This window comes from Dipodomys ordii, unplaced genomic scaffold, assembly GCF_000151885.1.
Source record: "Dipodomys ordii isolate 6190 unplaced genomic scaffold, Dord_2.0 Scaffold56, whole genome shotgun sequence".
Taxonomy (NCBI): Eukaryota; Metazoa; Chordata; class Mammalia; order Rodentia; family Heteromyidae; genus Dipodomys; species Dipodomys ordii.
Genome location: NW_012267272.1, coordinates 12311279 through 12325529, shown reverse-complemented (window position 1 = coordinate 12325529; position 14251 = coordinate 12311279). Strand labels below are relative to the sequence as shown.

General features: G+C 47.5%; 1 protein-coding gene across 1 annotated transcript in view; it reads right to left on the bottom strand.

Annotated features, from left to right (window-relative positions):
* Cntnap2 (contactin associated protein-like 2) overlaps positions 1–14251 on the bottom strand; it is a 1232273-nt gene that overhangs the window by 80710 nt on the left and 1137312 nt on the right. Inside the window, exon 22 of the mRNA XM_013021595.1 lies at positions 8093–8186. Within this exon, the coding sequence (XP_012877049.1) occupies positions 8093–8186 (94 nt within the window). The remainder of the gene's footprint in view (positions 1–8092; positions 8187–14251) is intronic.

Here is a 14251-nt window from a genome sequence, read left to right as displayed (position 1 = left end):
TGAATCCAGGCCATGATGTTTTCTGTTCACATAAGGTACAATCTTTTACAGTACTAGGATTTGAACTCAGGCCTTTGCATTTTCTAGCCTGGCATGATGCCACTGGGCCATGCTTCTGGCTTGCTTTTTCCCCCTTAGGATTATTTTTAAGAGAGGGCCTCATGTCCCTCCCAGCACATGCCTGAACTACATCCGTTCACTTTTAGGTTTCCTGTTGCTGTTGGGATTACAGGCATGTGCCGCCTCTCTAGCTTCCTTCTGTGGAGGGGAAATCTCATAAACGTGTCTAATCAGGCTGGCCTCGGGACTGTGAGCCTCTCCATCTCAGCCTCCCACATCCCTTGGGGTGACAGGCACCCGCCACTGTGTCGAGAAGGGGTCTCTCGATGTTTTCTGCCCACGCTGGCGAAGAGTCATGATTCTCCCATCCTCAGCCTCTTGAGGAGTAGGGCTGACAGGAGCATCCCAGTGCTCCTGGTTACCTCGTGACGTGTTGCTGCTCATTCCCTCTGTCGTCTGTATACCTGATCACATCTGACAGAAAGAAGCCAGGGGTGTGGAAAGCCATGTTTGTAGGAGAGAAGGACAGGGCCCGACTGAGGAGGAACGCTCAGATGATCAAGCCAGAGACACCCTCACATCAGACCACACACTTAGTTACTCGTTATTCTACAGCACTGGGTCATCAGAGGCTAATGAAGACATTTCTTTGTCTCTGTGTATCCAACTTGCCCTGTGCATTACAGGATGAGACTCTGTCATAACCATAGCAACCCTTAATCTGCAACCTCTCCCTCTCCGTTATTCATTTTCCACTCTGCAGATGGTGTTCTTCAATGGGATTAGGTTATTTCTCTTGTGTGTGTGTGTGTGTGTGTGTGTGTGTGTGTGGAAACAAACAAAAAACTTGTTTCTTGGCTTTCACCTTCAGGAGGCCATTGAGAGAACCTGACGTGGTCTGGAAGCAAATCCATGCTCAGCCGCCTTGCATGATTCTAGGTCTGGTTCCACAGAGCGTGCGTGGTCCCTGTACTCTGCATGCTCTCCTGGCCTCCGCCCGTCTGTTGGATGCGGCCCGACCGCCAGCACCCAGTGCCCTGGCCAGCTCATGGCTCAGGCGCTGTCTGCACCATCTCCTGGTGTCTGCCCAGCACTGGGCCAGTGGCCAGCAGTGAGGGCTGGGAGCCACGTCTCAGGCTGGACCTCAGACCCCCAGATGCCTCCTCCGATGCTCGCTCTGCTTTGTGGAGCCTGGCTCCACGTGGAGGAAGGCCCAGCCAGCTGGGACCCACTGCCGGCCATGCCAGGGTGCCATTTTGGACATCCAGTTGTCCTGATGTCCCAGCTGAAGACAAATGAGGCGAAGCCACTAGGCTGGCAGTGCACAGAGCTGCAAGAAAGCAGACATTGCTGTTGCAAACCAGAATGCTTCGGTGCGGCCTGCGGTGCGGGAACGATTATGAGATTTGCCTTCTTGTTCTAGCTTCCATTTTACCTCATTCCCAAACGGTTCCAATGGGTCTCAGCCATTTGGTATGGGTTTTCTCGTTTCAGGGTTGGGCTCGGGGCCCTCTCGACTGGCCAGTGAGGAGCCCCTTTGTCTGAATTTGGCTGCACGTGACCGCGGTCACATCGCATCAGCCAGCCATGACAGCCCCGCAGCAACCCTGGTCCCTTCTCCCTGCATGATTTCCCGGCACACTATAAATACACCAAGCCATTAGACCGGGGCACAGAGCTCTGCGATCAGCCCCTGGCATCGGAAGGCCGTCTGACTCTCTGGTACTATATTAAGACAAGCCAGGTACATTCTGGCTCAGATGCAGTCACTTTTGTCCAAACTGCTGGACCAAAATTAGTCTTGCTGGACCAGTGTTTCCGGATTGCTGAGCACCGTGCTTTGGTCAGCAAGTCAACCCTTTCTAAACTACACTGCAGTCCTATATCTGGCCCCCCACCCCTCCTCCTCCTCCTCCTTCTTGTGTGTGTATATGTCCATACTGGGGGTTGAACCCAGGGCCTGGTGCTGTCCCTGAGGTTTTTCTGCTCAGGACTAGTCATACCTCCATTCCTGCTCTTGTTGACAGTGGAGGGTGGTTCATTGGAGATAAGAGTCTCATACTACTGCCTGGCTGGCTTCAAACTTCCGATCCTCAGATTTCAGCTTCCTGAGTAGCTGGGATTCCAGGCGTGAGCCACCAGGGCCCGGCTGCCTGCTTCTTTCATCTGTCCCAGTGCACCTTGGGGCTGGTTCTTCTACACTGGGGCTGGTTGTTCCCCAATGCATGTACTTCTGTTTCCATTGCCCTTCTACTTCTATTGGCCTTTTTAGTGTGTTTTCTTCTAGTGAGGGCGGAAGCCCACCAAAGGCAGAGACCCGGAGTCTCAGAGGCCATCGGTACCCCGTGACTTACAGGACGCCTGGACCAGACACACAATGAACATCTACTAAATTCAATTCCAATGGAGTAAAAAGAACCAAGCATTTTATAGATGTGCTATGTGACAGGTACTGGACTTCTCACTAAATGTGTGTTATTTTTGCAGGATCCTCTAAGATGGGCTCATTACCATCTCTATTTTACACACGAGGAAGCAGATACAGCAGGTGAGGAGTAACTTGCCAAAGTCAGACCTGAAATCCAGGTGGAGGATACATGGTTCCCTCTGAGCTGTGATCAGCCCGTTCAGGTGAAGGGTCATCACAAAGACTCAATTTAGGAAGCTCTTTGCCTCCTGAAGGTTGGATGGCTTAGCAAAGGGAAAGGTGTGTGTGTGTGTGTGTAATATGTTCATCTTAAGTGGTTGTAGATTTTCTCTTCACGTGATCACAAGATCCCATGGGAATGAAGCAGCACTTTGGCAGTAAAAGAGCTCCAGAGTTCTCACATCAGTAATTAAATGCAGCCTCGATCATCTATTTTTTTTTTGTTTCTGTTCATCACTCCTTGCCTGGAAATACTCAAGGAGCAATATAATGTCCCATTTGTATGGACGAATGAAAAGCTAAACATGTCATTGTCTGCTATGTGAGATCTCTCCAAAGTTCTAGAAAGATCTGGAAAGACCTAGAATAAGGCTTTCTTACCAAGGCAAAGTAGCAGAGGATGTCAACATTCACAATAGAAATTCTATAACGACGGCTAGCAGATCACACAAGATTCTGTGGATGATGCAGGATCCCAGGATCCGGGATCCATAGGAACACAAGGTTGCTTTGGTTGTACCTGTGCTGTCCTGAGCAGGTTACCCATGCAAGAACCTGGAATTTACTGTGATGTGATGACCCGTGTGTAGTAACACCCCTCTACATTCACATCTGTGATACATCCCTGTAGTCTATGATGTCAAGAAGCCCAAAATGTAATCATCCTCTCAGACCTCACACAGAATAGAGACACTTGTCAGTTTTATTTTGTTTATTTGTGTGCCAGTATCGGAGTATGAACTTAGAGCCTTAGGCTCTTTTTGTTTTTGTTTTTGGTCAAGGTTGGCCCTCTACCTCTTGAGCCATACCTCCACTTCTGGCTTTTTTTGCTGGTTAATGGGAGAGAAAAGTCTCTTTGATTTGTCTACCGGGACTGGCTTTGAGCTGCAATCCATGGGTCTCAGCTTTCTGAGTAGCCGGGATTGTATGTGTGAGCCACGGGTGTGGTGTCTGGGTTTTTCAGGTCTTTTGATTTTTCTTTTATGGGCCCTGTATCTTCCTGGTCTTCTAGGGTTATTAATATCCTGCTGATGTGATTAATAAGCTTAGTATTAGATTCATTTAAGCATCAGTCACCAAAATTCACTGGTTTGTGTCAAACTGTCCCTCAAACCAACCCCCTGGGGTTGTCTTTGGCACTAGGAGTCTCCTGTTTTGTACTTAAGTGTCTGCTTTTTTTTTTTCTCGGTGTAGGTGAAAGAATTAAGTTTATCTCTATTACATTTCATCTCATTATTTTCAGACCATCTTTCCAGCCTGTCAAGATAATTTGAAGTGGTTTTTATCATCCAGCATATTAAACTGTCCCTTTCAGCTTGTGTCATTTGAAAACGTACATGCTATTTGTGTCTTTACTCAAAGCACTGATAGAATATTGGAGAAGAAGAGTTAATAGAAGGCGCCCCTCCCTAGACAGGCTTCAAATTACATTTCTGTTAATTGACTTAAGATTTCTTGAGAGATCATTGTATTTGATGCTAAACATGAGACATTTGAGGTCTAGCATGTGACTCAGGCAGTAAATGATTAAAAAAGAAAAGGACATAATTTGAGCTGCTGATATTGCTACTTTGTAAACCTTTTCTGCTTGCAATGATGCTGAGTTCTTGCTAGAAGGACTTAGAGTCATATAAGAACCCATTTTACAATTTTATTCCTGGGACTTGAACTCAGGGCCTGAGTGCTGAGTTCTTTTTTTACTCAAGGCTAGCTCTACCACTAGAGACATAGCTCCATGTCTGGCTTTTTTTGATAGTTAGTTGGCAATAAGAGGTTCATGGACTTTCCTATCTGGTCTGGCTTTGAACTGTGATCCTCAGATCTTAGCCTTCTGAGTAGCTAGGATTACAGGTGTGAGCTACTGGTGCCTGGCTGTGGTCTTGCTTTTATTCCTAAATTCTATTTCATTCCCTTTATACAGCTCATACTTGTCCTAGATTACATACCCTTTCTTCTATCCTTTCTATGAATCCTTTCCAAGCAATGCTTGTCAGAGAGCTCACTGTGAAGACATGGTATTTATTTAGATCCATCTTCTTCTCCTTCTTTTATGGGATTAATTACTGATAGGAGTTGACACAGCAAAGCAACAACTAGGGGAGGGAGCCTCAATTTCTAGGGATGTTGAAAACCTTTTGGGGGTCAATGAGATATCAGTTGCAAGTTCAATTCATCTTTTAGATGAATGTTTGCATAGCTGGCAAATGCAAATGAGTTGTCTCTCCCTGAAATTATATGTTACTTTCAGAAAAGATTAAAAAAATGCTCCTCCCTAGTTCTGCCCATTCTAAACGATAAAATATTTATATATTATTAACTTGAAGGGATGATAAATAACTAGCCTCCCTCCCTCCCTCCCTCCCTCCCTTCCTTCCTTCCTTCCTTCCTTCCTTCCTTCCTTCCTTCCTTCCTTCCTTCCTTCCTTCCTTCCTTCCATCTGTGATTCCTTTGATTGTATGAACAGCACTGTATCTTGGGGAACTAACCATCATTGCTTTATTGTGGTTGTGAAAGATGGAGTTGATCAGGAACCAGAGCCTAGGTCATGGTGTCACGTGCTTACTCAACTCCAGGTTCATTCACTGGGACTAGCTGGTTGACTTTAAGCCAGTGGTTCTCACATGATGTGACTCTACTCTCTGGAGGACATTTGACAACGTTTGGAGCCTTTATTTTTGGGTGTCACACCTGAGAGTATGGCCGAAATCTAGTGGGTGAAGGCTGGGGATGCTGTCAGGTACAGAAAGCCCTGCAGTTAAGAATCCTTTTACCCAAATGTCAGTAGTGTTATCCTGCTTTTGTTAACAAGACCAAGGTCAAATCCTCCCTTCCCTCTCTGCCAAAAAGCCCAGTAACAACAAAAAACACCCCAAACCCTAACCAATCTGACCCTTGGTTACTTCTTTTATACAATGGTCTGGCTGGTGTTAGAAAGGATGTAGACATTCCTACACAAACAGCATACGGCAGAAGAACAGGTATCTATTCAGCAATAGGAACTGTTTTCATTATTGATGTATCAGGCTGTGTGTTGGATGAGCCCTAGGCTAAGTTTTTAGCTTATTATTAAACGTATAGTTCGTTTAGTTCACAATTTTTTTGTGCTAGGGATTAAACCTAAGGTTTTATACATGCCAGGCAAGCACTCTACCACTGAACTACATTCTACAAATATACTTTATGTACCACAGGCACTAACCTTGATGCTGCAAATAGACAAGTTAATAAAAGAAGTTGATCATCTCTCCTCATGGAGATTTGTGTGGGTATTTGTATTCTCCCTTTTTTTATTTGAGGACACCCAGACTCTGAATGGTTAAGATAACAAAGTAATAAGATACCAGGCCCAGAATTTCAACTAGAGACTCGTGTGGACTCAAGTCTAACCTGCTCCACCTGATTCTTAAGCTGGTATTATTTATCCTTCATTGTCGTCAGGTTGACGAGTAAAATAGAAAATAGGATGGGTAGAATTGCAGATTTCAGCCTCTGTGCTAGTATCATTACTCTGTAGGACACATCTACACTGATATTCTTTTTGATTATCTTTTCATTATTTACTATTCATGAAGTGTTTGTTGAATGCTTGTTCTTTGCAAGGGTGGAGTAGAATGATGGGCTATGTTTTCATTTCGAGGGAACTTGCTGCTGGGCAAATGAGAATCCATCTCTGCTCGGGCCTTTGGCAGGGGCCCCAACTTCCTCTCATGTGAATGGCAATGTCTTCATTCGTGTGTGTGTGTGTGTGTGTGTGTGTGTGTGTGTGTGCGCGCGTGTGTGTTGAGTCACTGATACTGGTTCCTATGCACAGTGAATTTTTCTTCATCTCTAAAGTTTACAATCCAGAAGGCACGTTCTCTGTTTGGAGCCCCAGGAAAACCTGAACAACCCTCTTTCATCACTTGTGTTCAGCTGTCCACTTCCCCCACTGCTTGAAAAGTCACATGCTTGAAGATTCGAGACCATCAGGAACAGTTATGGGTGGTTACTTTGGCCGTGACAGGAGGTGGCCTTTGTCTGGTTCAAAGTGATTGAAGCCACTGATCCTTGCAGCTGGGCTGCACAAGTGACAGATGGATGACCTTCTGACCTCACTGTGTCAAGACCTCCACCTGCTGAGAACTCTAACATTGCTGCTTTCTTTCTTTCTTTTTTGGGGGGGGAGGTCCAATCGTGGAGCCTGAACTCTGGGCCTGGGTGCTGTCCCTCAGCTCTTCAGCTCAAGGCTAGCACTCCACCACTTGAGCCACAGCGCCACTTCTGGCTTTTTTTTCTGCTTATGTGGTACTGAGGAATCGAACCCAGGGCCTCAGGCATGCAAGGCAAGCACTCTACCACTGAGCCACCTTCCCAGCCCAACATTGCTGCTTTCTGAATACATATCCCGCGAGGAGCCACGAAGACCGACTATGCCTGTGCAAAACACAGGGAGATCACCTTTCTTCACCTCTATCAGACTTTGAATGTTTACTCAGCTGGAGCTCTACCACTTGAGCCATGCCTCCAGAACAGCATTTTGCTGCTCATCTTAAAGTTGGAGTCATGCAGAGTTTTCTGTCTAGCCTCCAGATCTCAGCCTCCTGAATCGCTAGGATCACAGGCATGATGGCCTCCAGTACCCAGCCACTCTCTTTGCTCCATAAATACTTTTAACTCCTATCCTAAGGAAGACCTCACATCTGGCCACTTTTTTGCAAAACTTACTGCCTCAGTGATTGCCCGGGTAGCAGGGGCACAGCAGCTCCACCTAGTGGACACACACAGTGACGTCTCCCTCTCCCAGCTACGTGTGACCCCATCTGACTATATCCATGGAGAGAAGCGATGCCATTGGTTCATAATGTAAGCCTTTACCAATCCATGGGCTATCACATCCGCATTCTCATCCTGACAGCAGTAATGTGTATGGGAGAAACGTATTACCCTAATTCCTCTTGGCCTTTGTAATGTGCAAATACTATCAGTCAGCTTCCTTGTGAGAGGAAAAGGGGAAATCATGAAGAAATATCTTTAACAAACCAAAGAGCATGGGGCAGAAGGGCCTGTCCTGGACGAGTCCACCCACCCATGACATTGGTCTCGTTTCAGTCACAGACTTAGAAGCCCTCGTGGCAATCGCTGTGTGTTTCCAAGGCAAATGGGTGGCTTCAGAACGTATCACGGGAGAGGTGTGGTCATGCTTCTGCGCTACATCACTGAGCACTACTGCACAGCCTTTCTTGTACAGATGAGGCATTTGTGATTAACCCCAGAGAAAGCGCGTACGAGAGAGAGCGCAAGCTTGCTAGGTAATTTAGAAACGCGAAACCACATTACCTAGTGTAATTCTTATACTGAGTAAGCTCTTAACACACATTTATACATAAAGAAGGCTCCAAGTCTTACCTATAACTTTTCCAAGAAAGAGCGACTTGGGAGAGTTGAAGAGAAGGTCCGATGAGCTGGGCAGATGGTAGCTCACAGAGGGGTAATGGTCGAGCTGCAGGGAGAAAATGAGAGATAGTCATGTCACTCTCCTGCCCTGGAATCGAATCTTCCCAGGGGAAAGACATCAATTGTCGAGTGCTGGCTTTCTGCAAGTCTTACTTCCTCAGAGAGGTCTGGGGTCCAGACTGAAGAAACCAAAGCCCATCTCTTGCTTTTCAGGGATTATATGAAAACAATTTGAGCGTGATTAAACCACGAGCCTTGTGACTTGATTTCCAGGGGACATTTTCCGTGCATTTTAAGGTCTCTGCTCATTTTTGTTGTTGTTAGCAAGAATAGTCTGTTTATTCCGAACATTTTCCCTCTCTGTTTTAAGGCACGCTGCTTTCAATGTACAGATCATTTTTTATTAGTGTACATTAGTTGTACAGGGAGGGGTTTTGTTCTGTGACTGTATCCCAATTGACCTCCTCCTTTCTACCATTCTCCCTTCCTCCTCTCTCCATTTGTGAAACACTTATTTACCAGATTTCCTTGCTCATTTAATGGATTAACATCTACTCACTCCATCTCTAGTGTTGGGCCCTGAGATAAACAGCACCTAGGGTCCTCTCACACTTATGGTGCATTACACGCCTTCAGCTGTGTACACACACACACACACACACACACACACACACACACACACACACACACCAAGGCCAAGTCAAACATTGAACTCAACTTCATTTTCCCGCCTTCCTCAGTGACAGCAATTTCTCCTGCCACAGGTAGGGGGAGCTAGAGTCTAGGGATGGGAGGGCAAAGGACGCTGTTTTCTGGCAAAGTTCTTTGCTTTCTTTTGAAGAGTTGGTGACAGAGGGAGAAAAATAAGCAGGGTGAAGTCGTGATGTGATAATAGCTCTCACCCTTGTGTTCACGTGTCCATGTACAAAGTGCAGACCGACGAATTGCAGCCCTGCAGGCCCTGACTTGTCCTGGGTCCCATTGTTTCTTTTCCTGAGTTGTCTTTTAAAAAGACACCAACAGTGGGGTGGTGGTTTCTAGTTGTGAGCACCTAAAACTTTCTGGGTTTCTCTGTGTCCACCTGCGCAAACCCTTTCCATTTCCTTGGGAGGGAGTTTTCTGCAGCAGCTCAGGCCTGCGGGAGCCGGGGAGGGGGTTGGGGGGGAGGGGCACAGGGAAGCAGCCCCCACTTATCCCTGCATGGCTGCACTGTCTCACAGAGCTGATTCTCCACAGACCTTTCCAGTAACTGGGACTCAGGAGGTGACAGGCCCCCTGTGGGCAGCGCTGCCGGGAGTGAGCGGTTCTTTGTGGAGGAAGGGCAGGGGGCAGAGCAGGAAGAGGCTTAGCTTGCCCACTCACAGTCATTCATTACAGAGGGTGATCTGGACCCTGCTTGCTAGGAACGGATCAGGTCCGAAGTGTGGCAAAGTGCGAGTCTGACCTGCAGAACTGGTGCTGTAAATTTTTGGTCGTTAAAGTGTCCTGTCATCAAGAGTGAAAAAGAAAAACCAAACCAAACCAAAAAACCTGGAAGAACATAACCCATGAAAGCAAACAGTATCATTTGGAAAAAATATTCTACAATGCCAGAATACATAATAAAAAAAAACGACCCCACTTATTCTGCGAGTGGTGTTGTTGCTCAAGGTGGTAGAGTGTTAGCCTTAAGCGGAAAAGCTCTAGGACAGCACCCAGATGCCAAGTTCAGGCCCCACGGCCGATAAAAAAACCAAACCCAACCCAACACTTGCTCTTGCCAGAAAATCTTAAGTCTTTTAAATCTGATAAAAGCTCTCTGGAGCAAAGTCTACTCCAATTCTGTGGCTAGATATTAGCAGCCTGCTTTGGCGCCATCTCCTGGCCGACACATGTAACTGCTTGCTGTTGTCCAAATAGCTAATGCAAGATGCTGGCAGCCTAGCCCTAGTCTGCCCTTCCACGGCTCACTGCGACGTCTCTCTGGAAATAACACATATTTTTTTCTTTTGCCCATCTTGGGGTTTGATTTCTGGGCTCGGGTGCTGTCTCCGAGATCCTTTTGCTCAAAGCTAGTGCTTTACCACTTGAGCCGCAGCTCCACTTCCTTTTTATTTTTTCTGTGATTAATTGGAACCAAGCGTGTCACACTTTGCTGCCCAGGCTGGCTTTGAACCACCATCCACAGATCTCGCCTCCTGAGTTGCTAGAATTACAGGTGTGAGCCACCAGCGCCGGGCAATATATGTTATAATTTAATTTACCTTGTTAAAGAACTTTAAAATAGATACAAATAATATAGACACTCATAAGAAACACTAATATAGATTTGTGGGAAAATACCATCTGGTGATAATGCTAATTTCCTATGTATATGCTTTCACTTGCTCTCTCTCTTTCTCTCTCTCTCTCTCACACACACAACATACACACACACACATACAATGGATGGCTGGAACCCAACTAATACATTGCTTTATTTTGACTTACCAATGCATTCTGAATTTTTTTCTGTGTCAATAATCACACAACCAAGTCATTTATCATGGATGAATAGTATTTCATTTTAGGATATACATATATCAGACAATAAATATCTGCTTATAAATTAAGCTTTAAAATATTCAATTTTTATGTATAGATTTTATATTTCTGTGTCCTTAGGCTGAGTGCCAAAGCAATACTTCCCTCCCTCCCTCCTTCTCTCCCTCCTTCCCTGTCTCCTTCCTTCCTTCTTTCTCTCTTTTCTTTTTGGTACTGGGATGGAACCCTGAGCAGTCGCTCCACCACCTAGCCACACATCAGCCCTTGCTAATGCTATTCTTAAGGCACAGAAATGAAGTAAGTCCTCAGAGGTGTTATACCTCAGTACAGTTATCCCTCAGCTTCCTTTTCTTCAGCAATTTCTCTGGGTTTACACCTGGATGGACTTGACTTTTTTGGGGGGGAGGGGTCATTTTTGTGTTATTTTTTCTGAGTCTACAGTAAGATAAAATTCCTACTTTATCTCCATATATTTTCCCCTCAACTCCATATAGTTGAGGGCTTAGATAAAAACACAATGGCCATGTTTACATTATTTGTAGGAACTTTTACTCTGTTTTGTTGTAACATACAGTAATGACCCACTCAAACATTTTTGAACCTTGATTCTGTCATCTAGTATGTCAGTGATAGTGGTATTTGATTGAATCTAAAGATGTGAATTCACTAATAAAGCCATCAATGAAAAAGTACTGCCTGGAAAGCAAGGGTAAATAACTGTAACCCCCAAGACCAGACTGAGGGTTGGAGGGGCGGGCGCAGGCTGGGCAGTTATAACAAGCAGTTGATCTGTGGTGTGTGAACCCCCCTGCCCCTGATCCTCATTGGCTGAGCCCTGTGGGGTGAGCCCCCTCCCCCTGATTCTCATTGGCTGAGTGCCGTGGGGTTTGCCTTCCCTCCTGGCCATGGCTTTCTATGGGGTACTTTGAATACATGCCCAGCTTGAGATGGGTTGAATTTCCGAGGTGGCGTTTGGCCGCTGCCTGGCCTCCTTTGCTCTTCTGTGTTAGGAAGGCTTTTTTGGTTGTGTGCTCTCGGCCACATACACGGTTTCTAGGCATTTTCTCATTTTCTTGCCATTCATTCTTCCCCTTGCTAATCGGGCCCCCTTCCGCTCCATCCTATGTATTGACAGCTTTTCCAGTGCACAAGCTTTGTCGCATGGGCTAGTGGCTCTGCCAGCGAGCCCTGGTCATTTTCCACTCGGGGTCAGGGGTCCTGTCTCGAGAAGGGCCTACCACCACCCCAGCTATTCTCTCCCAGCCCCGGATGCTTTAGTAACTCCACATGGTTCACGCTCCCTGGCTGTCCTAGCTTCCTTTTCTATTTGGGCCCAGTTTCTAAACTGACTTTGTGGTCTCTGTCTCCTGTCTGCGCTCAGCCTGCGACCCCCTCGTCCATCAATGCCAGCCCTGTGTGGAGCGCTGGGGGCTGTGTCTCTGGTGGTCTTTGCTGGGTAAGAGGGAGCCGCTGGCGGGAAAGGAAAGGAAAGAGGCGTGCATTGAGCAACTGCTGTGTCCACGGCTGTGTGCTGGACTTTCCATACTTTTTTTTCCTCCAGTCCCAGGGCTTGAACTCAGGGCCCGAGCGCTATCCCTGAGCTTTTGCTCAAGGCTAGTGCTCTACCACTTGAGCCACAGCACCACTTCAGGCTTTTTCTGTGTATGTGGTGCTGAGGAATCGAACCCAGGGCTTCATGCATGCAAGGCAAGCACTCTACCACTGAGCCACCTTCCCAGCCACTTTTCATACCTTTTTTTTAAAAAAAAATTGAATAGATATTAAATAACTACGAGCGGCACTTCTTGAGTATTATTTTAAGAAGTCCAGGTCACCAAGCGGGGAAAGTCAGATGAGACCCCTCCTCCCCCCTCCCCCCTCCCCCCCAGCCTTCATTTCACTGTGGTTGCCAGTTCTGCCTCTACTCGAATGAACCCCAGTGCGTGTGTCCTGAAGAAGGGTTCTAATTTCCAGGTAGTTTCCAGGGGGTCCGCGTGAGTGACTTTTTCCGCACATTTAGCTGGTGGTAATGTTGCTGGCAGTGAAGGGGCGATAAGAGATTGTCTAATAGTGTCTCATTAAAATGAAAGACCTGACACCATGAGCCCCAGGACAACCTTAAGGAGACGCTCATTTGTTCAACAGTTACCATGAAGCCATTCAAAGCTTCCAGTCTCTCAGGTCACAGCCACGTTGAAGCCACAGGGTGGACTGGCCGCGTTTAAAGGGATACCGTCAGGCTGGGTGTGTTGTGAGGAGGAGACACAGAGAGACCACACCTAGACGGGGTGGATTCTTCCAGCACTTTCTTCTGAGATGGAAGGGCCTACCCCCGCAGTAGGGCCTTGTCTCTGCTGACGGGGAGTTACTCTGGGGCTCTGGGAAAGGTCTACGATCTCTTACAGCCTTTCCTAACCCCAATTTTGAACCATACTTCGGATTAGCTCAGTGATACTGAATTTCGCACAAATGACCTTGATGAGTATTATCTGGGGGGGGGTCGGTTGTGGGGCTTGAACTCTGGGCCTGAGCGCTGTCCCTCAGCTCTTCAGCTCAAGGTGAGCGCTCTACCACTTGAGCTACAGCGCCACTTCTGGTTTTCTGTTGGTTCATTGGAGATAAGAGTCTCACAAACGTTCCTGCCCAAGCTGGCTTTGAACCGTGATCCTCAGATCTCAGCCTCCTGAGTAACTAGGATGACAGGTGTGAGCCACCGGCTTGATGAGTACTTTTATTGTATGTTGGACCCAAGGGCTCAACTCCAGCAGAGGCCGTGCAGATGAACTAGTTATGCATTCAAGTCACCTCACCCATCCATGAAACCCCAGAGACTGCAGAGATCAGAGGTTTGTGGCGCTGAGCCGCGCCTTTCCCTTCTCTTCTTAACATTCTGTTCCACTCGGGCCAGGGCCATCCACAGTGGGAAAGAGGAAAGAGCAGGCAGAGGAGGGAGACCCAGGATGGAGGAGCCCTGGGGCCGCGACTGGACCTCTGTGCTCCTGCCTGTTTCGTTTCTTTTACCCGCAGGACGGTGCTCATTCACGATGCGTGTGCGAGGTACGGGAATGTGGTAGGTGTTCCCGGGTGAGCGGCGTTGGTGGAGAGGCACGCGTGTGTGAGCACTCTCCCGTGGTAACTGCCATTCTTGGAGGCAGGCCCAGGGAGGATCCGTTGGTGGAGGCCCTGGTGGATTCTTCAGCCCCCTGGGTTGGGGTGAGTTAGCCTGATCCAACCTTGAGAGCACAGAGGAGCTGTCGGGGGGCGGTGTTCAGCTGCCTCTAGAGTCTTGAGTTCAATCCAACCCTTCCTTGGGGTCACATGGCTGAGAACCCCAAACCCATCACTACAGCGCCAGCCTGCCAGCCTCAGACCCACTCCAAGACCAGCCACGCAGCCTTGTCCCCAGCCCCAGGAACGACCAAGGACCGCGTTCATGGCTCCACTGGGAGCCCCTGCATGCTGACTCTGGCCGCAGGCGGACAAGCCAGTGAGCCTGGGGTTCTTCGAGGGATGTTCAAAGGCCCTGAGGTAGCAGAGGAGAAGAGCATCTTCCCAGTGTGAGGAGAGCCACGGGCGTGGCGTCCGGTC